We start from the raw sequence: 26,387 nt of genomic DNA, 5'->3' as shown, positions 1-26,387 counted from the left end.
ATCATAGGGCAAACATGATTCGGCTTTCACGAAGCCGTGAAACCGTTCTGTCGAGCACATAGGCAATTTACTTAATTTTACTCATGGGTATGACTTAGTTAAAACAGGCATTGACAAATGCAACTATCTAATCCTTTTAGGAGATTTTCGAGCAGGCAATTTACGTACGGTCCACGGGGATGCCAAATAGGAACTTTTGTTACGGGCATAATATACCCATCGGATGATGTTGAATGTTGCACACAAACATGGCGCTCCACTCTGGTCGGGCGTGCTGCAGACAATATTTACTTCATCTGGCACATGATAACGTCGATTTTAGATTACCGGTACAAACCGTAAAGCTTCAGTACACTTAGACCTTCGTGTCAAAATGCTTATTTATTGGATTAAACTGTCAGAGTGTATTTTGAACTAATGAGCTCGTTATTCATACTATTTTTTTGCACAGCTCAGTTCAGTGTTGTATAGTTATTATTTTAATGTGAACTGTATTTGTTAAACATTCATGAATCGCAATTTGAATTATTTATTGCAGGAAATAAAAGCATTGCTGTCTCTAAGGAACCAGTCATTTAATACATCAGAAACATTCATAGAAAAGGTAATGCTAAAATATATATATATTTTTTTTTTACTTGACATAAGGAATTTGCTTTAAGTTGTTTTTTATTTCCTAACAATTTTAACTTTTTCCTCATAAGTCCCCCTTTTGGCAACTAAATGGCTTGTCGGAAGATGATATACGGAGTGTCATGTCCAGAACGGTTTGTGGCAAGTAGGTTGTAATATTTTATTATATAAATAACATTTAAAATGCTTAGGATGACAAACTAGTAGAAATATTAATCTAATTGCATTTACTCAGCGATATTTATTTATGAAAATTCTGTCATCATTTTGTCACCCTCAAGTTGTTCCAAACATGAATGAATTTCTTTCATCTGCTGAACACAAAATATGATATTTTGAAGAATGTCGGTAACCAAACAGTTGATGGACCCCATTGATTTCCGTAGTATTTTCTTTTTACATACTATGGAAGTCAATGGGGCCCATCAACTGTTTGGTTACCGACATTCTTCAAAATATCTTCTTTTGTGTTCAGAAGAAATACATTCATACATGTTTGGAACAACATTAGGGTGAGTAAATGATGACAGAATTTTTTTAATTTTTGGGTGAACCTTTAAGGCACTGTGAGCCTGCATGAACAAAGAGTGAAATTTTTTATTTTTATTAACAAAGATTAATAAATACTGCAAAAAGTATAGTGCTCATTGTTAGTTTATGTTAGCTAACGCATTGACGTTATCAAATGAAACCATATTGTAAAGTGTTACTAAAATAAGCCATGATAAAAAAAAATACAGTGACATTTATAATATTGATTTAAATTTCAAGGTCTGCTTTTGAACTTTGGGGTCATGGAAGAACAACAGACGAGTTGAAGAGGTCATTGTTGGCGTATCCAGCAGAAAGCATGGTTTGTTTCCCTCACAGTAAAGTACAATGTGTCCTTGAGATTTACAGAGTGTATCTCTGAATAAACTGTCTCTTGTATGAATTCTTCACAGGCTCCATATCTACAACAGAATTCAACTTATAAGATCAACGTCTACACTTTCAACAAAACGTTAGAGTTTAAGGACAGAATCAGTAGGATTGATGTAAGTATTTTACTGTATTTTACATGTTTGTACGCTTCGAATGCCTAATTCTGTGGCATACAATCCATAATTAGTGTTAATTCAGTAACCACTTCAATTGCAATTTTTTTGAATGTCTTAATTATTTTTGACACAGGCTCTAGACTTCCTGCCGTTTGAAGGGAAGGTCAATCTAAAGGATCCAGAACATATTTTCTGTTTGCTGGAGGATTATGGCTCTGATCCTAATGACATCCCAGAGGATCCTTTCCATTTGTACTTTGGGAGATGGGTGAGCAGCTCTTTCCAGAAATGTAATGTTTCAGAATGTTTCTTTAGTGATGTGTGCAAGACTTCACATTGTATGGATTTGTAAAATGCTTGATTTGTGCCCTAGATACTAAAGCTGAATGATGTTCTTGAAATAAGATGTAACATACTGTATCACCTCTTAAATGTTAAATAGGTTTTCTCTTCAGATTGCAGATGGTCAGAGAGAATTAATTCGCTCTCACAGTGTGAAGAAGAGACATTTCATTGGGAACACTAGTATGGACGCTGGCCTCTCTTTCATCATGGCCAATCATGCCAAAGTAAAGGCTGATGATTTGGTTTACGATCCTTTTGTCGGAACAGGTGAGGAAAAGTCTGTGCAGATAGAAGGCTCTGAAGTCTATTATGCTTACCATTCATTTGATCAAAACACAGTAAAACACTCATGCTGTGAAATTAATTATAGTTTAAAATAACTGTTTTCTATTTTAATGTATTTTTAAATGGCATTTATTCCTGCGAGGGTGAAGCTGAATTTTCAGCATTACTCCAGTCTTCAGTGTATCCTTTAATATCCTGATTTGGTACAACATTTCTTATTATCATCTGTTTTTATTTGATCAATTATGTACTATTTAATTATTTATTGACTATATTGAAAGGTCCCGTTCTTCGTGATCCCATGTTTCAAACTTTAGTTAGTGTGTAATGTTGTTGTTAGAGTATAAATAATATCTGTAAAATTATAAAGCTCAAAGTTCAATGCCAAGCGAGATATTTTATTTAACAGAAGTCGCCTACATCGAACGGCCCGTTTGGACTACATCCCTCTACTTCCTTCTTTAATGACGTCACTAGAACAGTTTCTTGACTAACCTCCGCCCACAGGAATGCTCCCTCAACTCTACCGAAATTCGTTTATGTACTTGCACACTTCTTATAACTTACTGTGTTTACTCAGCTCTTACGGTGATTTTCTGAAGTAAAACTGACGCTTCATCTTTTGTGTGATGTACAGTACAATAAACTTTATTAAACTCATCAGTATATGTTTGATCATCATTCGGACCTGGTCCGAAACAGCAGACTTGTAGGCTATTAATAAATAATGGATACATACAAGCAGATGACAAAATTAAATTAAACTACTAAACTATACCTGTTTCATCTCTATACAGCACTCTGACTCTGTAGGCATTATTGTCCGACTCGAAATGAACACCGTTACTGAGAGTTTCTGATATTATCATCATTCCGTGAGATGAAATTGTCCTGACAGACTGAGCGCGAGCTCATGAAGCTCCGCCCCCTGGGTCGTCCAGCAGCAGCTTATTTGCATTTAAAGGGCACACACTAAAACAGCGCGTTTTTCTGTGCCCCAAAAAATGACAATTTAAACATGCTGTAAAAAATGATCTGTTGGGTATTTTGAGCTGAAACTTCACATACACACTCTGGGGACATCAGAGACTTATTTTACATCTTGTGAAAAGGGGCATAATACGGGACCTTGAAGGTTCTTTTACTTTTTAAACTAGTTGTCAGTGACTTTATAAGTTTCTCATCCAACACATTTATAAAATCAGATATCTTTATTCTGCAAATTAATCATTTAGTGTTGTAGATTGTTTGTTTGGCAGGTTGTTAATCAGAAAAGTTTTGAGACCTCATTTTGGGCCAAATTGAAGCAGGTGTCTCATTCTGAGTGAAATCACATCTGACAGCTTGTCTGGATGATTGAGGATGTGTGCCATCATATTCTGTTTCTTATTTGCGTCTAACAGGATCCAGGAGCAGGTTTTTCTATAATATTTTGTGATGGCTCACAAGAATTCTCACTTTCCCATCTCACTTGGCCCTCTTTTACTCTTTCTTTTGACTTTGAAAGGACCAATTTAGAGCGTCATTAGTCAAACGAAGGATTGCTGGCTTTCTAAACAGCATGGGGCTGCATTTCTCTGTTTCTCAGGGTTTTTCCCGAAGCGAGGCTCACTGTAAAATTGTAGCGTGCTATGATGTTGCCAGGCTTTATCATAAGTCTGTTGTCACCACATGCACTGAGATCTGCCGGCCAGATGTGCTTTAGTTGAAAACTCTCTGGATGGCTGGAAATCCTTATAAGCCGTACTTTTAAAGTGTCATGCATATATAAAGATCTACAGCCAGATATATTTCAGAGACCCTTTATTTAATTCTCTCATGATCATTGTGTTCCTCTTGTTTTTCAGGTAGTCTTCTGGTAGCATGTTCACACTTTGGGGCTTATGTATGTGGAACAGACATCGATTATAACACTATCCATGGAATTGGTACGTTTTTTTTAAAAAGCCATCACTATCATTTTCTCCTTCTAGTTTTCCACACAATGTAGGTTTAGTCAGTAAGTTTGCTGTGATTGTCCATATTTGAGCATTTAAATCTGTTGCAGGAAAAGCCAGCAGGAAGGATCAGAAATGGAGAGGACCAGATGAGAACATCAGAGCAAACCTGCGGCAGTATGGGAATGAGAGTCTCTATGTGGATGTCATGGTGTCCGATGCTTCCAAAGCGGTTTGGAGGAAAAACCCACTGTTTGATTGCATTGTTACAGACCGTATGTTCCTACAAACTGAAGGCCTTTAAAGGTGAAGAGTGTCCTTTTTTTATGTTAAAATACTATGATAAACCTGAAAGCTAAAAACCAGCTACCAGGTTCCAAAACACCGCTACTACTGTAGCTTAAGCTGGATTTTTATTCACATACGTTTAGTGGCGTAGAAATGACACGCTTCACCATTAAGTCACATTTGTTTTGTTTTTATTTGTTACCGTTAACTGTTGTTTTGAAGCTTCAAGTGTTTTTCGTTTCCCTTACGCAGCTCCATATGGTATTCGTGAGTCCACAAGGAGAACGGGATCTAATAAAGATATCATCAAACCTCCTGAGGATTTGTAAGCATATCACCTTTATCCACCTGCATTTTTAATAGAACCACTTGAAACACTCTTTAGATGTGAGCCAGTCATCAAATAAGCCTACTGCCTCACTACTAGCTCAACAAATAGTACAAGACTATGCAATTACACTACCATTCAAAAGTCTGGGGTCGATAAGGTTTTTTTAATTCGTTTTGAAAAAGACTCTTATGCTCATTTTATTTATTTGATTAAAAAAATGTAATGTAAATTAATGTAATTTATTCCTGTGATGGCAAAGCTAAGTTTTCATTAGTCTTTAGTGTCAGCATTTATTTTTAACTTTTGAAACACTATGCGTGTCTTTATTGTCACTTTTGATTGATTTAATTGCAAAAAATAATAATAACCAAAGCAACTTTTGAATGGTAATTAGAACATTTTGTATGACAGTTAGAACATATACTAATTACTAATATTAATTCAGGTTAATAAAAAAAGAATGTATTTTTGAGACATTTGATTATCTTTGATTTGATTATCAATGGAAAATGATCATTGATGTTGAGTTTAATGTAAGGATGGTTCTGTGTATTGGAAACTAGTTCTTATGTTGTTTCAAATAAATGTGATTGTCTTTTTTGGCGTGAAACACAAAAGGCAATGTACAATGTATCAGTCACCCTTTTCCGTTCATTGCATTTGCATAAGAACTGTAGATTTTTCAAAAAGGACACAACAGACCAAAATTTAAATGGATGTTTTTAAGACTTCTGTGACTGAGATGTTCTTTGAGATAGATCACAAATAGTGTACAAATACCATGGATTACTTAATGAGTATATAGTACTTTTAAGGTTCTTGTGTTCTTTTTGAAGCTTGAAACCTTCTGTCCCGATTTATTGCATGAAAAAGAGCGACCAGCACATTCAAAAATGTATCTAGATTTTTTTGTTTTGTTTTCTATTCCATGGAAGAAACGATTTTGGAACAACTTGACTGCAAGTAAATGAAGGACTTTCTATTTTTTGGTGAACTATCACTCTTGAGTTTCTTCTATTGATTATATTTTTTTGTTTCATATCCCAATGCAGCTCTGGAGAGAATCACGTCCCTGTTTCTATGGCTTATCATCTGAGTGATATCTTTGCCGACCTCTTGAATTTTGCAGCCCACCACTTGGTTTTAGGTGGACGTCTCGTCTACTGGCTACCAATCTACAGACCAGAGTAAGTAAATCTAATCAGGCTGAATGGTCACATGCACTGTCTACATCAGATAAAGCATATGTGTACTGAATCAGTCACTAGGGGGATATCTTGTACCTTCTTATGTCTGTAAATATGAGCTCAAAGCATATCAGTAGCTCAAGCCCCCTGTTTCAGTGCAGGGTGTTAAACCTGCTCAGGCTTGTTGACCTGCGGTCAGCCCAGCATTGGAGCAGGTGTGAAGCCGTGGGGTATTTTCCACTGACCACAAACAGCAGTGTCCACAGATCGTGCTATCAACTGATTACAGGGCCCGGGAAGAGTAGTGACTCAAAGGAGGGACCCGCTGCTTGTGATCTACACCTTTACCTCACCTCCATCTCACTTGTAGACAGATTTTACATCATGTAGTTACGGGATTCACTCCCTCAGGATTGCTGATGCCAACAATCATGAATTTAGCTTGCGTCATCTGTTCCGATAAAAATCATGCATCACACAATTATTTTTTATTTATGTTTTCATTCATTTCAATGAATGGTGTGTCTGGCAAAATGTTAACAAAATACTTGATTCACACTGCCATTAAACAATTTTGGGTTAGTAATAATAATTAAAAACAAATAAATATATATATATATATATTATTTTTATTCACCAAGGATGTTAAATTTATCAAAAGTGACAGTAAGGACATTTATAATGTTACTGTTACAAAAGATTTGATTTAAAATAAATGTTTTTGCTGTTCTGAAAAGTATCACGGTTTCCACAAAATATTAAGCAGCACAACAGTTTTCAACACTGATAATAATAATAAATGTTTCTTGAGCAGCAAATCAGCATATTCGTATGATTTCTGAAGGATCTTGTGACACTGAAGACTGGAGTAATGATGCTGAAAATTCAGCTTTGCATCATAGGAAAAAAATATATTGAAAAATATATTAATATAGAAAACAGTTCTTTTAATTGTTTAATAATATTTCACAATAGTACTGTATTTTTGATCAAATAAATACATCCTTGGTGAGCACAAGAGACTAACGGGAAAAATCAGAATACAGACACCAAGCTAAAGTGTCAGAACCAAACTTGACAGAACTGAACTCTAGCATGTCTGGCCACAGTTCAGAAGATGATATAATGACTGCTGATCTGAATATGTTTGAGTTTGCTGACAGACAGAAATGATTTAATTGAGAGCAATCAGTAACATCCACCACAAGGAGGCGCTGGCGTCGTGAATGATCTTCAGAGCTGGCCTTAGTATAGCAACACTTGTGTTTATAAATTTGGTGTCAGAGGAGCGGATGACTGCCGCTGGAATCTGGGGCTTCGATGTTGATTACCCTTGTAACAGTTAGAAGTGGAAACAGCCCTCAGTATCCGATTCATCCACTTCATCCTGTGGAGAAAGTTCACAATCCATCCCCAGACCAGATGAACACACATCTGCCATAGTAAATGTCAAGATTTCCCAATTTCTGGTGACGCAGCAGTTCAGTCGTAACAAACAAAGTTAAAGGAGGGATGATCGAGTAACACCCTAATGTATTTTGAATGGTGTCCACAGTGATGTAGACATCAACATGATGGTGAAAAGTGAGTCTTTTGCGTCAGATGACACATCTTTGACCTTTACTTTAATTGTTTTGTTACCACTGCATATTGTTGCAAACGGAAGAATAATCTCTTTTACAGGACATGGACGTCATGAAGAGAAAGCAGAGATGAGTGTAATCCACATGGGATGTTAGTCAGTCATTAGTACCCCATAATGCACTAGTCTGTTCTGACTCATTGCCCTATATTCAGAAATGTGATTCTGTCAGGTGATTTCTGTGGACGGAGTTCTCCAGAGGGCCCTTTACTGGAAAGCTGACATTTGTTAGACATTTCTCCAAGGTGACAGGAGTAGCTCCATGTAAACAGTACGATGGAGAATATGTATGCTTTGTATGGCTCCTTGTTTTGCTTTGTCAGGTCCGTTGAAAAGAGGGCACATAATTTATGATTTGTTTGAAACGGAGCTAACTGCGTGTGCGCAATGGTTTGTGGATCAGTGGCTTTGTGTGGATGAGGTTCAGCTACAGCTAGCAGCCCTCGGAACGATTTTTTCATTGATTTCAGGCACTAGTCATATTTACGTAATCGTCTGAAAAATGAAGGGAGTCGGTGCGTGCGAACACGTCTGTCAGCATGTGAATGTTAACAGCCCACCAGCTCAACTCCCTGTTGAGTTAATGTCCCTATTAACTGTCTTCACAGCCTCTTGGAACAATGAGTAGTTTGGATTAGGGCTGGGCGATATGGAGCAATAAATATATCTCGATATATTTTGCTATATCTCGATATACGATATATATCTCTATCTTTACAGGAAAAATAACCCCCCAAAAAGTACTGCAAAAACAAATATGCCAAATACCACAAAGTCTTTTTTATTGAAGTGCAAAGAGGTAGGCAGTTCATGTAGGAACAAAGTGCTTCTGTGACATTTTTAAATAATATTTTTTTTTATTATTTTTTTATAATTAAAACTAACATCATAAAGTATGATATTTTTTTACTTTGAGCAATTCTGGAGCTATAATTGACTCTTCTTAGGAGCATATAAAACAAAACAGCTCCTTGGAAAAAATGAAATGTAATATTGTAGTAGTTATAAACAAAGGTTTATTTTAGTTCAGATTAACATTTGAGGGCATCAATTGTATTCATAATGTCAAAATAAAACCGGTAATGTTACTTGAAGGCATTATAGCCTACTATTCCTGCCAAACTTCCATGGTTGCAGTTAGTGTTACTACAGTAAATCCATGGTGAATGTTGCTGATCTGTGGACACTGGATAGTTCATTCATGGCACAATGTTTCTTCCAGGTTTCCACGTCAGCGCTGTTTGATCCGTTAATAACGGAGACATGTGAATGTTTCTCACTAGATCTCGCAGCGATGTTATTACTTCTGTGGCGAATTCAAATGCTTTCTTTACTGGATCTCTTATTAGCGCTGTGTAGTAACAGTGTCGCATGATCACGATCGGCTCGCGCTGCACTGGTCCAAACTGATAAACGTTCCTTCAACCACACAATAACGAGCAGTTTCGTTCCTCTTGCATTACGTTTGCCATTTGATGTTGGGCAATGTTGTGGTCGCGCCTGCGTCTCTTACATTATGAGCGCGCTTGCCACACGCAACGCGCCTACATTTGAAATAAAGAAATTTTGGTCGGCAGGAAAAATGCGTACCGAAAACCGAACCTAAAGCCTCGTACCGAACGGTTCAATACGAATACATGTATCGTTACACCCCTATATAATGGAGCCAGTTGTCCTTTTTTTAGACGAGTTCTGTAACGTTAGCCTCCGGGCACACCGGTTTTTCTTGCACACAGCAACATTTCAACATGCCTTCACACATAAACAACAAGCAATGTACAGTTCAGTTTTACTGAAAAAAACCCAAAAAACACTGGCATCCTAAATCTCCGACCCGAAGGTAAAAGCCTATAATCTGATATGACTTTCATGGCTTTAAGACATCTAGTTTTGTAGATTTGTTCTAAACCAATCAGACAGATACCAAGTAATTTAGTCGCAATCATATTTAAAATTTAAAAATTCTTGTATAATATGACTTGCTGTTTTTGTTTGTTTGGTTTTTATTGTATTTATATGATATTTGTATTTTTGTAATTTAATTTTTGCCATGAAAATAGCTTTGAATGCTGACATGGCACTAAATAAAATAATCTGAATCTGAATCAAGTACAAATACAAGGGGTAAAAGTGAAAGTTAGTGAAGTTTTGTCTGTAACCCAACAAATGTGGTTGCAATTTTGTCGCTATATTTACGTTTTTTTTTAATGAACACAGACAGATATTGTAATTGCTATAGCAAGATGTCAAATGTTGTCCTTGATTGGCTAGAGCCTTAAATGTGGCTAAATTTATGCATTGCTTCTGTGTTTATTTTGGTAACCTTCAACATTGTTTAACTTCCAAAGTGAGTAGGGAATAAGTGGCAGGGAATGTAAAAAAAAGTCAGCCACTCATTTAATTGATCACCCCTTTTCCATTGCTATGCTGTGCATGTGATACAAGTGAGCAGTGGTGCAATTTTGAAAATAACAGTTGATGGTTGTGACATCCCCTACCACTATCAAGGTGTTTCATTTGATAAGTGGGCAGCTGGCTGATCTAAAAACTGTACTGTTGTCTGCAGGTACTGTGAGGAGATGGTGCCTGTTCACCCTTGTTTGACTATCATCAGCAACTGCGAACAAACTCTGTCCAGCCACACGTCTCGAAGACTCATCACCATGGAGAAGACCAAGGAGCCTGAGGTATGCAAGGCTTTTTTGGGTGAAGACCCCTTGCTCTTAAGATGAGCTTGATTTATGCAAACTGTCGGCATGTGCTCCTGAATATGTTTAATACGGTTACGTCTTTTATGGTGCCGCATTGAATGCTCTGAAAATAACCTGCCATCTGGCTGTGGTTGACTCGATGTTTTTAAGCTGCTTTAATGACTTAATCACACATTGTATGGAAAATAATCCATCTTTGGATTTGACAGCCACTTCACTTCAAAACCCCAAATTGTTCCCATAAAAGCTTTCCTGAAACGCACTCACGAATATCTACGCAGACTGACATTTGTCTCCTCTGACTTATGCTCCAAACCTGGAACGAATATGTTACCTACAGATGCATTGTCCTTGGCTTCCTCCTGAACTTGCTTCAAACCCGAAAGACCAAAAAAAAAAATACTATCATATGAGTCTCTTCAGTGAAAAACTGGCCCTTTTCCCAAAGCTCAAGTATGTGATCTTGGCATCAGATCCCTCAGTACGATTATGGAGATCTCTGCCAAAGTTCTCCTCATGTCCAGCAGTAGCTGAAAAAACATCTGAATAGTGTCCTCTGCTTGTTGTTTATGTAAGGTTATCCTAATGTCCTTGATTGGCTGTGTTAGACTGTTCCCTCAATGCTCTTCACGTGGGTTCTGTTGCTTTTTTTGAAACAGAAGGAACATGTCTTGTTGCATTATGGGATAAATATTACCCAGTGAAGCTTATTTTTAGAACGGAAAACAAAACTTTCAGGAGCTTAGCAGATCTAGCATTAGTCTAGTACTGTCAAACAACTCTGAGTCCAGATGAGGCCCTGTTCCTGCCTTGTGTCCTTCTCTTTCTTTCTGTTTCCATCTCTTACTCTGTTGTTTCTCTTCGGATTTTGCATTTTGGCACACAGAATCTGTGTGTCCTCATCTCCCCTTGTAAAGTATCTACATCAAAGATCTGTTTGTTTTTCTGGTTAAAGGGTTAGTTCACCCAAAAATGAAAATTCTGTCATTAATTTCTCACCCTTGTGTAATTCCAAACCCGCAAGACTTCGGAACACAAATGAAGATCTTTTTGACGAGGTCTGAGAGCTTTCTGTCCCTCCATAGACAGCTATGCAAATTAAACTTTGATGCTTCAAAAAGTTCATAGTGAGATTGTAAAACTAATCCATATGAATTGTGCGGTTTAGTCCAAATTATTCTGAAGATACTCGATCGCTTTATGCGATGAACAGATTGAATTAATAATAGAATAATTTATTTTTAAAAAGTTTATATATTTGCATTAGTCAGAAGATTTTATTGTTCATTTTACAGTGGGATAAATGTGCATAATTGTCATGAAAATAATGCAAAAAAAACAAATAAATTCTTTCTTTAAAATAGACTATTTGTTCTATTCCATTTGTGGAGTGAAATAGGACTTTGACATTTCGTGACTGTTTGCATGAGATTCTCTGTGCTTTTTTTCTTCATTTGTTCATCCTGTAATTCTGACTGACATTACAGCCCACTTAGGCCGCGACAGACACTAGGGTCTGTTCCTGTGGGCTTGTGTGGTCTGTCTTGTGCAAGTTGTGTTGTAAACTAAGGGCTCGGCGCGTGTGACCTGAACTGAGTCCTTGCTGACTGGCAGAAGGGAGTGTGTTGTAGAAGGTGCCGTTGATGGTTTGCAGGCCCAGATCTGGAGTCATCACTTTGAGCTCAGTCTTTCTGCCACCTCGTTAGCCTGCGCGCAGTGTGCTTCCCTCCAGCAGGTTCTGCTTAAGATCCTGGCCTCCACTCTGAGCAGGAAAATCTGAGGAACTTAGCACTCTGCTGTCTGTCATTAGGCACTTGACTGTGAAAACTTAAAAGTGTGCTGTACTAAGCCAAACATTTATGCCTGTTTCTGCCATTTTTCTTTAGCGTGCCTTTAGTTTTTAATATACAGTACCTGTCAAAAGCATGAGATTTTTTTATGCTTTTGAAAGAAGTCTCTTATGCTCACCAAGGCTGCATTTAGTTAGAAAACAATTATTTTAAATTGTAATATTTCACAATACTGTTTTACTGTATTTTTGACTATTTTAATCAATTTAAAAGTACTGTATTCCTGTGATACAAAGCTGGATTTTCAGCATCGTTACTCCAGTCTTTAGCATCACATGATCCTTCAGAAATCAAAGCTCAAAAAAAAGATTTATTATTCAAAATTCAAAAAGTTCATATTCATTTTTAACTGATTTAGTTAAGAAATCAATATTTGGTGGAATATCCCTGATTTCGTATGGACAAAATCACTCTTCTGAAGTTAAAACATTAGTATTGAGTTGTTTAAAAATGAATGTGTACCATTTCAACTTCCTGCCATTGAAGAACTGCTTGAATCCTGCACTTTCTGTCTGCTGTTCTTTATTTAAACTGTTTAAAATGATTTCTTGCAGGATTCGGACAAACTAGTGCACCTTGCTGACCCTCGCTTCACCTCATACCAGGGTCACAACTCTTTCAGAGAGAAATACTTCAGTGGTCTCACAAAGAAGAACGGAAAGGACAGCAAAGCCACCCCAAGAAATGATGATTAAAACATGAAGAAAAAAAAGGTTTTAAATTGTATTTTTGTTTTGATACTTTGATACAATCTTTTTATAACTTAATTGTTACATGTAAATATATGTTGTTTCAATAAAAAAAACGTATGTTTACTTCACTTCTTTTTATCTACCTCTTCTCTAAAGCGAGCCCTGCAGACGCGATTGAATTTGTTGCAGCATTAGCAATGTGTCGAAGATAAATTGGCGACAGGGATTAGCGTAATACCTGTTTCTCCGAGTGCTTGCGAAGTGGGAAGATGTAGGGGTGAAATGTAATGTGCCTACTGGACGTTTGCAGAGGAAGATGGAGCGCTGGGCCTGCTATCTAAACTCCCTTAAAAAGTTTTTACCAGGTCAGTTTGACATCTGACTAATGAATCTGTCTTAGACTTAAACTCACCTCAAAGAGAGCCGTCTTCAACATAATTAAGATCTCCTATGAAAATAAAGAGAGATCTTAGGCAGAGATTTAACATGTGATGTCATAAACTGTTCGATGCATGTTTTTATTAGGATAGAGCTGTGAGCTGTCGTTGCCGTCTTCATTTTGCATTACTGAACCTTGAGTCTGATCTCAAACATTATAAAACAGTGATATTGTGTTCTGGCACAATTCCTATTTCTAGTTTCTCTGTCTTTTTTTCCACATTCAGGCATTCTTTAGAGTAAGCAGAAATGAAATGGATCAAGGAGATAAGCATCCTTCCATTCCTCAACTCTCCCCTGTAGAGGATTGATGAAGTGAAAAGCCACAGAACTGTCTGCACAGCCTTCAACTATTCTAGGCCGAAACCCACTTTCCATTACAAGATGAGCTGGCATTTGTTTCGTTTTTGCATAAAAGGGTTATGAATGAAAAATAGACTGCAAACTGTTGCGAACAAGTTAACAACTCAATTAGTGGACAAGTTGTAGCAGTTGCGTTCATGTCGAGTTTCTCCCCATTGTGCCTCAGTGTTCATTAGTTAAATAATGTTTAAATTCCTTTCATTTCTATAAAATGTAATGTAACACTAAGTTTGTGGTCTTTACGATTTTTAAGTGTTTTAAAAAGAAGTCTCTAATGCTCTCCAAGGCTGCATTTACTTGATAAAAATGCATTAAAACAGCAATTTTAGTAAAGTATTATTGCAATTTAAAATAACTTTTATTTTTATATATTTTAAAACGTAGTTTATTCCTGTGATGCAAAGCTGAATTTTCACCATCATTACTTTATTCAGTGTCACATGATCCTTCAGAAATCATTCTAATATTCTAATATGCTGATTTGCTGCTCAAGAAACATTATTTTTATCAGTGTTGAAAACAGTTGATAGTTTTGTGGAAACATTTTTTATTTATTTTTTCAGGCCCCATTGGTAATTGAAAAGTTCAACATAACAGCATTTTATTAGATTTTCTTTTGTAGCAATATATAAAATCTTTACTGTAATTTTTGATCAACAAAATACATCCTTGCAAAGTATAAGCATTAATTCCTAAAAAATAAATATATATATTATTACTGACCCTCTTACTGAACTTTTAAATTATAGTTTATATTTATAGTTTAGCCATTTCTGAAAACATACCAATGTTATTTTTGGATAAAATTTGAGGAACATCACAATTGTGACATTCACATTTTATTTATTTATTTATTTATTTACTAATTTATTGGAAACATTTTAAGGTCCCTTTAGGTCATGTTAGTGAATTCATTCACTAACATTAACAATCGGCAAAACATTTGTTACAGTATTTATTAATTTTTGTTAATGTTAGTTAATAAAAGTACAACTATGCATTGTTAGTTTATGTTAGCTCCATTAAATCATATTAACAGATATACAACTTTTGATTTTAATAATGTATTAGTAAATGTTGAAATTAAGATTAACAAATGCTAAGATTTTTGGATTAAACTATCCAAAAACTACTAAACAAAGTTATATATTTTGTTGACTTGTCTACTTATAATTATCCCAAATGTTTCCAACAATGTTTAAATCCAGAGGAATCAGCTATTTTAACCAGAGTAACGGCCCGTGTCATTGTGCCGTCTGTCATTGACGTCATGTCTCTGCGGTATCCTCAATTTCCTTAGAATTAAATCATGTGAATTTAAATGATCAAACGTAACTGTAACAAAGTTCAAATTCAGGGGAGGAGGAGGCGGTGAACGTTAAACGTAACTTTAATAATTAAATAAGCATAAACGATAAAACTAAAGGAGCAGCGGCGGCCGACTGGTTCATACCACAGTAACGTCAATTAAACTTGAATACATTAGCTAATCCATGAACTTGATTTCTGCCTGAGTCCCGTCGGATTGCTTTCATTCGGCTATGGAGGTAAAGACGACAACTCCCGTGATTCCACGCTCATTCACAGCGCCATCAAGCTACGCCTTGTTTGTTTTGACCTCTAGTGGCAAAACTGCATACTGTGCCTTTAATATTATTTATCTGCTCCTGCCAAGACTGGACGTTTTCAGTTATAAGTGCTTAAAAATATCTAAATTGACTCTAATACCCAACATTTCCCTTTTGTTTTCAAATGAGCTGTGCAGTTTAAATGGGGGTGCTCAAGAACAGCCAATAAAACTAATAACCAGCAAAAACAATAACGCTCTCACCAGTGCAGAGCCTTAAGAGATCTTTGAGTCATTTTTATTAGGTTCATATGGCAGCAAAACAAATATGTTGCTTGTTCACCCACACGCGCACAAAGGATGTTTAGGAAAAAGAGGAACAAAAGACCAAATAAAAATCAACAATTTTTCATAGTTAGGATTTAGCTTTTGTGTGTTCATATGGTTTGCATGTGCTCATGTCCTTTTTCATCAACACTTTTGGTTTTGTGTGATATCTGTATCAACCTGCAAAACAGAAAGTGAAGGATATTATTGTGTGCTTTTTTTGTGTGATTTGTGTTTTTTCAGGTTCCCTGTGATGATCTTCTCAAAGCCCACCTCACTCCCATCTCCCCTTTACCTCCTCCGGCCTACACAAACAAACCCTTCAGAGGAACAGATGAGTCTAAGCTTGTTGTGTTCATTAATTTCTCTCTGGAACTCAGCCTTTTTGTGTCCCTTGAATGTTTACTCACAAACTCTGGTGTTAAGAGTTTGTTATTCTGGCTCTGTGATTCCTTACGTTTTCAGCTGTGTCTTGTTAAGCTGTTTTGTGATTCTCACCCTCTCCGTCTAAATGACAAAAGTTTTTTGTTTTGTTTTTTTGGATCATTTTTACATGACATACTATTTATTTACAGATGACATGAACTGCTGTTTGCAACCAATTTTTCATCCACCATGTGACATTTCATTGTAAAATAGCATGTTCAACAAGAAATATAAGGCTGGAATTAATTTAGTTGTTTAGGAATTGATTGGATCTTGAAAAGTGGGCATTGCATACCAGAATGAAGCCAGACTATTCCAAATAAGTGGCCATTTTTCTTCTTTAAAATAACATGTACTAATGAATCATTCAAAGTAAGTGAATCAATTTTGATTTTATGTTGACTTTAAAGCTAATTTTGTAGTAATATTTTAATATAGTAATATGTATTAAGAAAGCCGCCATGTTTACAACTGTGACAATGAGCGCTTATCAGGATCAACTAAACGCTGGATTTTCAAAAGTATGTGAAGTTCATGGCATAGACTCTTTAAAATACATCCAAGGGTTTTACACACCAGTCTGTTATTGTAGGGACATCAATGTTAGATTGTCACGCTCCTAAACATGATGCGGAACAAAACTAACTATATTGGTTGCTTTAGATGTCAGTCAGACGGCCTTGGCCAATGAAAGCTTCTGTCGCCAGTCTGGCTATGTGAGACTAAAGCTAATTAATATTCACAAGCAACGCCTATGTTGATATATTAACATCTAATTAGTATTTGCAGCTAGATGTTGTAGTTACGAGCTCCTAAAATAAACATTATTTATTGGCATCTAGGTCCAATGATGAACCTTTAACATGCATGGAAATTTTCCATTGCACAAAAGGTTCTTTATAGTGAAAAAAGGTTTAGATTAAGATTGCAAACCCCCCTTTTAGAACCTTTTTTTAAGAGTGTCATCCAAACCTTGACCTATTGAGTGTAACTATGGTTGTTTTGACCTTTGAAAGCTAAGAGGAGCCTCTGCAAATGATAGCAATGGTCAATGACTCTTAAACTTTTAATACATTTCCATAAATATATGACAAAAAATTCTTTACTACTTTGGTGTGGGCTGTTCTGTTTTGACCGCGAGGAAGGCTCTACTCATTCCAGCCGCTTAAATTATCATCTCACTTCCTCCCACTGGACATTCCACTACTGTCCCGACCTTTTCTCACTTCAGTGGAGTGGCTAGGATGCAATAAACCCGCTTTGATTATGACTTGCATCTTGAGAAAACCCAGATGAGTCTAGAACGCACGCCATGCTTTAAAAAAGTGGAAATTGAGAGTCAGTGACCGGCCTGTCACAGAATCTCGTCCTTTATCGCGTCCGTTTCCTTGTGACCTGGCGTGACCTACAACTTACATAAGTCTTGCATTCTAATTTCGTTAAAAACAAAAATCTGTTTTCATCCCGTCGGTCAAACTGCATTTTATTACCTCTAAAATTTCAGAGGTAAGCCACAAACTTCCCTTTTCCCCCATTATGAGGCGAGGTTGACAAACGCTGAAAAAATGTGTCGCTGACACTATTAATGGAGTCGAAAGTCCCTGAAACATCTGTGCAGGACGTTAGCGGAAAAATGGCTTAACGATGGCCTGACATAATTATCCTCAATGAGGGGAACCTCTAACGGGTTCATCCCACCACATTTTAATGACTAGTGGGTGCCAAGTGGCAAATGTGGTTACTATGACACCATCCTCTGCTTGTTTCTCTTTCCATTCCAATAGGCATAAACAAGTCTGATCAGTTTCAACAGAGGAAGAAAGCAGAGGTTCAATATTGGAAAATTTGGGGTAATTCTCTTCATTACTATTGTTATAGATTCATTATTAAATGTTGGACCACACAAAAATGACCAAAAACAGACTTTTAAATAAATTCTGTCTTTGTTGTGTCAAAACTGTAAGATTTTCTTTTATTTTCTTTTTTAAAGAAAATACTTTTTTTGAGCAAAGATGCATTAAATTGAAGTGCCATTAAATACATTTATAATGCTGTTGTTTTGAACATTGAAAAAAATCCTGAAAATAAATTGTATTAGTTCCTACAAAAATTACAACTGTTTTCAACTTTGATAATAACAAATGTGTCTAAATCAGAATATGAGAGTAATTTCTGAAGAATCATGCGACACTGGAGTACTGATGCTGAAAATTCAGCTTTGCCATCTCAGGAAAAAAATACTTTTGAAAATGTATACAATTTTTAAAATGTATTAGAAAAGAAAACCAGTTATTTTAATCATTTTTACAATACTACTGTTTTCACTGTATTAACTAAATAAATTCAGCCTTGGTGTGCATGAGACTTATTTTAGAAATATTAAAAAATTGTACTGACCCCAGACTTTTGGACATAGTGTATACATAATAAAAAAAACAATGCGAATTACTTATAAATAAATAAAACAAAAATATTTTTTTAATAATATTATAATCAATTACTATTATTTACTGAGAAAATCCCAAATGAACACTCCATCCACTGCCAGGATAATAATGTATTTACAAATTCATTTTTCCCCCTCTGGGTCATTAGGTTTGTATTTCTGTGATCTGCTTAAGTGCACACAGGGAGGATGTGATTGCAGCGTGAGGGTGTGTAATTGGGGGTGTCGAGCCGCCAACACCAGGCTCTCACGTCTGACTTGCGCCGTGGAATGTGCAGTACATGTGGGTCTGCGTTAGCCAAAGCCAGGAAATACGCAAGAGACTGAATTCTTGCTTTCTCCCCCATGATTCCTCAAAGACCATCACCCCTATCGAGGCAGACAAATTTGTGCAGGTAAACATGGCCCCTGGAGGCTCACCTTGGCTGTGGCAGCATCACACCTGTCTATGACCCACAGGTGAAGGAGCTAAACGGGCCTGTTGGATAACAGCCTCAGCCCGGAGCTCCCAGGCTCCTCAAAACCCTAGCCAGGAAAGTGCCTGTTGTCTGTGAACCCTGTGGTTTTATGGATGTTGTGTGCAGGGTACACAAAACCAGATGCATTTTAGATCCGAAGAACATCAGTTAAAGTAGAGTTTTAATGCAGCTGGGGATCTTGGGGGATGTAGTGTACATCCACACAGAGCACTCTCAAAAATAAAGGTTCTTTTTTGGTGTCTTTTCCACCGTCGGGCCGAATGGTTCTAAGAACGGTAAGCAACGGTTCCAGTTATGTTTTCACTTGAGCCTGGTACGGCACGGCACAATTACAAAACCGTTCCTGGCCCCTGGAATTCTCAGCACGGTTGGCTAACCGTGCCGAACCTTGCTGGTAGAATGCGTGTCAGGATTTGGTCACTTGTCTGTTGCCTGGCTACCAGTTTCTCCTCCATATTGCTTTAAAATATAGCAATCTGTGCAGAAATCAAATGCGCTTTCGGGTCCGCGCCGACTCGCACATGTGATACGCTCTGTGCTATTGTGTCTCTGGACCGCAGCAGACTTTACTGCAGGGGTTCAGACTTCATTCACCCCAATGGAAAGCATATTTACACTGTCTGAATCGTAAATGTGTGAACAAGTGACCGATTTTAGCCGCAGCTTCAGCGTTTATTTATAATGTAGGGGGCGGGACACTTCAGATCCTAGAGAGCATTTGATTGGACATAAAATCTGATGAGAAGCTGAAGTGTAGAGTGATGTCATCGAAATCATTGATCCATATTGGCGGAAGTAAGAGACTGTTAGTTTCGAATGCTTATATCTTCTAAATGCGATTTTTTTTGTCATTGTTTTGGAACACACATATTCATACTAAAAGACAAACAACTTCAATTTTGATTTCATGGGGACTTTAAGAACTGTTCACTGAAAGTTTCTTTGGAGAACCCAAATGGTTCTTCTATGGCTTCGCTGTGAAAATCCCCATTTGAAACCTTTGTTTTTAAGGATGTGTGCTTTTCTAGCAGTTACTGAAGTGTTTTATGTGTACTTTGTGTTAATGTGGTGTGAACAAATCAGAAAGTACAGTTATTCATTCAGCACCTGCTCATTTCTTTTTTGTCTAGATCAATTAACTTTGTGGATAAGGATGAGCTTATTTTTCAAATGTGACCTTATCATTTACAGCTGACTTGAAAATGATTTTTTTTTAGGGTTTTATATTAAAAAATCAAATCAAAATAAGTGTCTTGTAATCAATGTAGAGATTTAGACAATTTCTTTATAGGCTGTGTGTTATAAAAAGTGACTATTGACTCTTTTCTATTACAAATAGTAGGGATGTCCCGATACCACTTTTTGCAGAACGAGTCCGATACCGATACTTTCATTTTTGGTACTCGCCGATACCGTAACCGATCCCTGAATTTTCACTGCATTTGTAATTTTTAAATGTATTAGTAGATAAACCAAAAGAATATAAATCATATTAGTTGGCTTAATTTGTTCATCATATATATTTCTTTGTTATTTTCATGCTTAATTAAGCCAGCTAAAATGCATTGTATGAGCTTCTGTTACTGTCACTGTTCATTCTATTGCTCTATCATATTTTATCTTTCATTTAATAGCTACAGCACATATCAAGAGCTGCTTCAGCAGGGCTCAGTGCTGAGGATCGGGTCAGCGGTTCAAATGTTTGTCAAAACCAGTGAAATATCAATTATTTAATCCAATTTTGATACTACAACAAAAACTACCAGCCTAATTAATGTGAATTTAAAACAAGTAAGCAGTCAGTAACAAAATAAAAACAAACAATCGAATTACAAATAGGACAAATAAACACAATAGAACAAAGAAAGACTACAAATGAAATAAACAGTGTTTTTAGAGTTTTTCAGATAGATCTAACAGGTACAGAAATTTGAATAAAGTAATCAAATGTGGAAAAAAGCATATTCATTACTGTATAAATTATATATAGATATATATTTTTGTAAAGTTGAAAAGGGTAGCCTATTTAGTCAAGAGCAGTGAGTATTTCTTTTCTTTTTTTTTGTCCTTTGTTTGATTAACATTAAAACACAGAAGCAGGTTTATCAAACAGCTGCCCCTTTAAGACCGAACGCACATACCGCATTTGAACACGGCTACGTTCATTTGAGATATAACCGACTTTGTTTACTATAGGATACTCCGTCGCCAAGACGGGCGTTATTACATAATTTTGTGTGAATTCGTCCGTACAAGCGCAAGACGTGAAAGACAATTTAAATCAGTATTCGCCCGCTGAGACGCTGGTTTGCGGGGCGCGCGCTTTGGATGTTTGCGTTCATGGAACTTCTTGACCTGCACACGTCCTGTAATAATGTAGGGAACCACTCGTTATACTTAAATCAGGTAACAGTTCATGTTTTACTTTACTTACATATACGATTTAGTTTTCATCCAAATAACATGTGCTGAGTTGAACGATCAGCAATCAAGAGCATTCAACAGAAGTGCTCTCTCTCTCTCTCTCTCTCTTGTCAGTTAATGTTAATAGTAAGCTACATGCCTCGTTTTATTTTCTTTGCCATTGACATCCGACTGAACAAACTTTCCACTGATGTCTGTTTAAAGGGATGTGCTCGCAAAATGTAGGCTACGTGGTATCGGCGAATTTTTACGAGTAGCCTACAAGTATATGAGGACAGTATCGGCCCGATCCCCGATGCCAGTATCGGTATCGGGCCATCCCTAACAAATAGGGGCGAGTAAAGTGCATTAAAGAGAGCAAAGAAGAATAAACAAGTGAGAAAAAATGTCTCATTTGTTTGCTAAGACTTGCTGTCAATCAAAACACTTGAGTAGCTTTAATACCACAAATTTCATAAACCTTGATGAATCCTGCAATTAGTTATTTCTGAGATCTGAGAGCTTGTAAACACAATTTTGTATCCAAGATTAAAAACTCCAGCCAACCAGATAGATGCTTCCCACTTTAAAAAAAAAAAAATTATTGCAGTTTTAATATTAATATTGTGTCAGAGGCTCAAAAAAAGGTGGATGTATACCATGAATTTCAGAAAGTTATTTGTAAATATTTTTTCTTTGGATCTTACCATGCTTCTTTTGATTAACATACTTGAAAACGTTGACAGTTGTGTATTTTAATTGTGCTTGTTTTAGTTTAATTGTAGTTAATGTTGCCATGAGGCTTTTTTTCTGCTCTGCAGCTGCAAATGAACCACAAAGCGGTACAGCTTGGTCACCAGTTGCTCAGTGAGACAAAATTACACTCAGAACTGTTTCTCTCATGGGGGCTATTTGATTTGGAAATGATTAATGGTTTTTGCATGCGGGTTATTGCCAGATATGGAACTGGTTGCATAAATGAATGTGTGATAGGTTTCTGATTGATGTTATGAGAGAATAGTATTCTGTATTGAAATGGTTTGTGTATTTCAGCGTAAATTCAGTTATGGGTTTGATGTGCGATTTCCATGTTTGTTACCAATATTTCTAGACCGTGATGTGTTTATTTTGATTGTTCAAAGAAATATACACTATACAGCCTTTAGACCATCAAGAAACCATTAATCAATGTTCATTTATCATAAGTTTTTCCATGTGTCATTCATATCCACAAGAAAACAGACTTGTATACATACAATGGGGTCAAAAAGTCTGGAACCACATTGTAAATCCACACCAGATCTTTCAAAGGTAGGCAAAAACGTGTCAGAACTCATATTTTTATTGTCTCCAGGTAAACAGGAGGAAAATAAATGAAACGGGAACATTTAAAAATGCAATAAAGTATAGCATGTGGCTTAACTTGGCAAGGTGTGTGTTGCTTGGTTGCTAACACCATAGTGATGGAAAGATGAACCTAATTTTTCTGGGTGTGCTGTTCACACTCATGCTGAGTTATGCCATCAGGGGACAACATCATAGGCTTTTCCATTCAGTTTCCTTTTGAAAGTTATTGAACCTCAGCTTTATTGAATTTGGCTTCCTGTATGCACTTCATTTCCTCATCTGTGGAGATCCAACAGGTCCAAGTTTCCATTTTCTAAACAATTATTTTATAAGGGTTTTTACACCCTTGGTACTAAATCCACAGGTCTTAAATGGTTACAAAATTCCACCTTGTTGGATTACGATGAAGAAATGTTGAATTATTACAGGTTTGGTGAATACAGGAAATTCTGCCATTATTATTCCAAATCCAAATACGGTTATATTTTTGTGGAACACAAACAACATTTGTGAAGAATTGTTTCACAACGTTTTAGTCTAGCAGGAGAAACAGGTTCCCATGTACCTGTTTTCAAGCTATCCCTCTTTGGGTTTGGTTGCTAGGGTGCTCGACAATGGTTGCTAGTGCATGGCTAGGAAGCATTGAAGGTGATTTGTGATTGGCTGTTTACTGCCCCGAGTCAAATGAGCCCACCCTCATGTTTCTATGACACTTCTATCCAAAGATATCCCTTTGACCTCTTTCAGTGGAAGTCTATGGAACTTGTTGCTAGGGTACTTTAAATGGTTGCTAGGGCATGGCTTGATGGCTTATTGGTGATCCTGAGAGACCACCCCTGTCTCTGACACTGTGATCCAGATTAATGTTCAATACAAAATTCTTATGCAAGTTACATAGTAGGATAAACACTTATGCGCAATCCCTGTCTCATGGGCCGTCCCTTACCATAGTATATCTATAGGGCAGCTCTTGCCCCCCAGGGGTACAACTTACACCCAATTGTGAGGTGTTTTCTGCCAGCCTCTTCAAATGTGGTAACCCATATGTTTCTACAAAATCTTTGCTCAGAGCTATGACTCGCCAAAATCCGTTGCAATGTTAAGTCTATAGACGCCTCATTCATGGGTCTATGACAAGCAGGACTAATGCAGGAAACTTTTGCAAAAACATAATAGCAAAAGTTACATGTAATAAAATGTGTTATTTGCCTGTTTTTCACCAGTAAAGAGTGGCTGTACCATGTCAACAACCTTTCCATTTGATTCCTGGTGTCAGAATTTTATGAAAAAGTGGGTTAAATTGTCTTTGTATGTTGTGAGATATGAAAATCTGCATTTTTCAACCCTAGCGCTGACATCACTTCAAGATGGCCGCCAAACGAACCCCATGGGACATTAGTTGACCTCAGCAACATCAAAAAATCTTAACCAGACACCATTAGGGTCCCAAAAAAAACAGGTTGCAAAAAAATGCCAAACGGGTACATGGGAACCTATTTCTCCTGCTAGACTATTTGCTTTTCTATAAGTTTAATGGCCGAAATGTGTAAAAAGTTTATTATTATTTTTAACTGTAAAATTGCTTAATTTTTTTAATATACTTTTTTTTTTTTTATTAATTTTACAGTTTAGAATGTTACTATTGACATTGGTGTTGTTTCAGAACAAAATTGCAAACAACATTCTATTCTAATATCAGAATTTTCCTAAATAAATTCAGCTGCTGATTCCATTAATATATACATATCCCCCTCATTTTACACAACATTCAGGTATTAATATAATATTTTTTATTGTAGCTAAACACCCTCTGATCACTATGATCAACTATGAAATCTATTCCCTAATTTTAAACTGAAAAATAACAACTTGCTTGGAATGACAAGGGTAAATATTTTTTCATTTTAATTTTATTAAAATTTCTTAAATCTCCAGTCTAGGTTGGAAAAATAATCAGTAGTTTTGACATCATAAGCAGTAAAGCCTTAAGTAGTACCCGTAGCTCGCTCTTTCAACAGTTTCCTTGGCTTATGAAGAAAGAAGAAATTCACCAAGCGAATAATAGCATATTATTTTTCAGCACCCCTGACGATGCAGTTAAACATCAGTGCACGGTGTAATTATTTAAGCCGCAGTTAGCTCAAGGTTTTTGAAAGCTGAAGAATAAAAGAGCCCTCACCTGATTTAGAGAGTGCTGATCTGCCTTTATGACACACTTAGCACCTCATCATACTTCCCCAGATGCAGCTGTAAAGATCTAGAGCCTCGCCCGCAACACTTGGAACAGCGCTGATATTTACACAACAGATCACAGCCTGCTGTTCCCCACATCACACCCTAATCCAGTGGTAGGAGAGTCAAAGTTAACATGTCACATTGTTACGTTTCTTCTAGTTAAAGTAACCAATGTCATTGCATTATTAATTTTATGTTATACTTTTTCTACTTCTGTTAAAGTCTCACATTTTGTTGTAAGCTATATGCGTTTGATTCAATAAAAATAACCAGTTCATTAGAGTCATTCGTTATGGAAAATGGCTGCATCCGAATGCCTAAAAATGCTGCCTTCGGAGGATGCATTCCACGGTTGGAAGGCATCAAGGCACGTCCAAATCCAATGTTAGCATCACTTCCTGTCTCCTGAGATACCTTCATCTGATCGTTTTTTGAAGGCAGCATAGATGTATCCTTCGATATCCCTTGATTGTGAACATGATTTTACCAAGGCTACAACATGTTCCTGGATCAACATCTTTGTTGATCCTGGAACTACATTCCAATCAACCAATCAGATTAGAAGGACAAGTTTACAGTTTATCAAATAGGCTTACCAGCAGGGTTAGCTACTTCTACATCAGTGTTATGCATCTATCATTTCCCTCTGATTTTATAGATATGTAATAGGGTTATGTTTAGGGGTAAGACAAAATTTTCAGATGGGAATGACGGGAATCAACATATTTTGTTGATCCATTCCAGGAACATGTCTTACTTGGCAAAATCACGGTGATCATCCTTTGACATCCCGCGATCCTTCCACTCTGTTACGGTTAAAGGGTTAGTTCACCCAAAAATGAAAATTCTGTCATTAATTACTCAACCTCGTGTCGTTCCAAACTCGTAAGACTTTCGTTCATCTTCGGAACACAAATTAAGAAATTTTTGATGAAATCCGATGGCTCAGGGGGGGGCACCATTGACAGCTATTTAATTAACACTTTGAAGGCCCAGAAAGGTAAAGACATTGTTAAAATAGTTCATGTGACTACAGTGGTTCAACCTTAATTTTATGAAGCGATGAAACTTTGATGTACCTTCTTGTGAGAACTTAGTATTGTAGTAATTAAATATTTGCTTCTCACCAAAGCTCTCTCTAATTTTTAGTCATTAAACCATTATGCTGCCTCAGAAGTCTGTCCGAAAGCATTTCTGTCAGGACCACTACCATCAAATATGATTGACAATTAGCATACAGTTTGGATTGGCGGTATGGTTCCGTTCTGGGCGAGAACTCAGCCTAGCATGGATAAGAGCAGGGAGAGCAGCAATAATCCCCCTTGGGGTAAACAGAACAGAACCAACATGAAAATTTGCAAATATATTTAATTCAAGATTTTAAAACACAACATTATTCGATAATTATTCTGTTT

At 36.7% G+C, this 26,387-nt stretch overlaps 1 protein-coding gene across 3 annotated transcripts; it reads left to right on the top strand.

Annotated features, from left to right (window-relative positions):
* Positions 1-221: 221 nt before the first annotated feature.
* Positions 222-14,063, top strand: trmt11 (tRNA methyltransferase 11 homolog). 3 transcript variants are annotated; one of them, XR_014603149.1, is made up of 15 exons: positions 222-329; positions 539-604; positions 705-778; positions 1,405-1,486; positions 1,578-1,670; positions 1,807-1,941; positions 2,129-2,285; positions 4,151-4,231; positions 4,351-4,515; positions 4,781-4,853; positions 5,912-6,046; positions 10,255-10,375; positions 12,804-12,962; positions 13,098-13,306; positions 13,607-14,063. XR_014603149.1 is itself a non-coding variant. In XM_084088368.1 (14 exons), exons 1-13 carry the CDS (start codon positions 234-236, stop codon positions 12,942-12,944), a joined length of 1,419 nt encoding a protein of 472 aa, XP_083944494.1. In that variant the 5' UTR covers positions 222-233; the 3' UTR covers positions 12,945-12,962; positions 13,098-13,571. The 3 variants fall into 3 exon arrangements, 2 of the variants coding, with proteins under 2 accessions (XP_083944494.1, XP_083944493.1); XM_084088368.1 differs by lacking the exon at positions 13,607-14,063 and having other exon boundaries at positions 13,098-13,571; XM_084088367.1 differs by lacking the exons at positions 13,098-13,306; positions 13,607-14,063 and having other exon boundaries at positions 12,804-13,069.
* The last annotated feature ends 12,324 nt before the right edge of the window (positions 14,064-26,387 follow it).

The sequence above is a fragment of the Abramis brama genome, assembly GCF_963993115.1.
Source record: "Abramis brama genome assembly, chromosome: 17".
Lineage (NCBI taxonomy): Eukaryota > Metazoa > Chordata > Actinopteri > Cypriniformes > Leuciscidae > Abramis > Abramis brama.
This window is presented reverse-complemented; position numbering and strand designations above follow the sequence as displayed.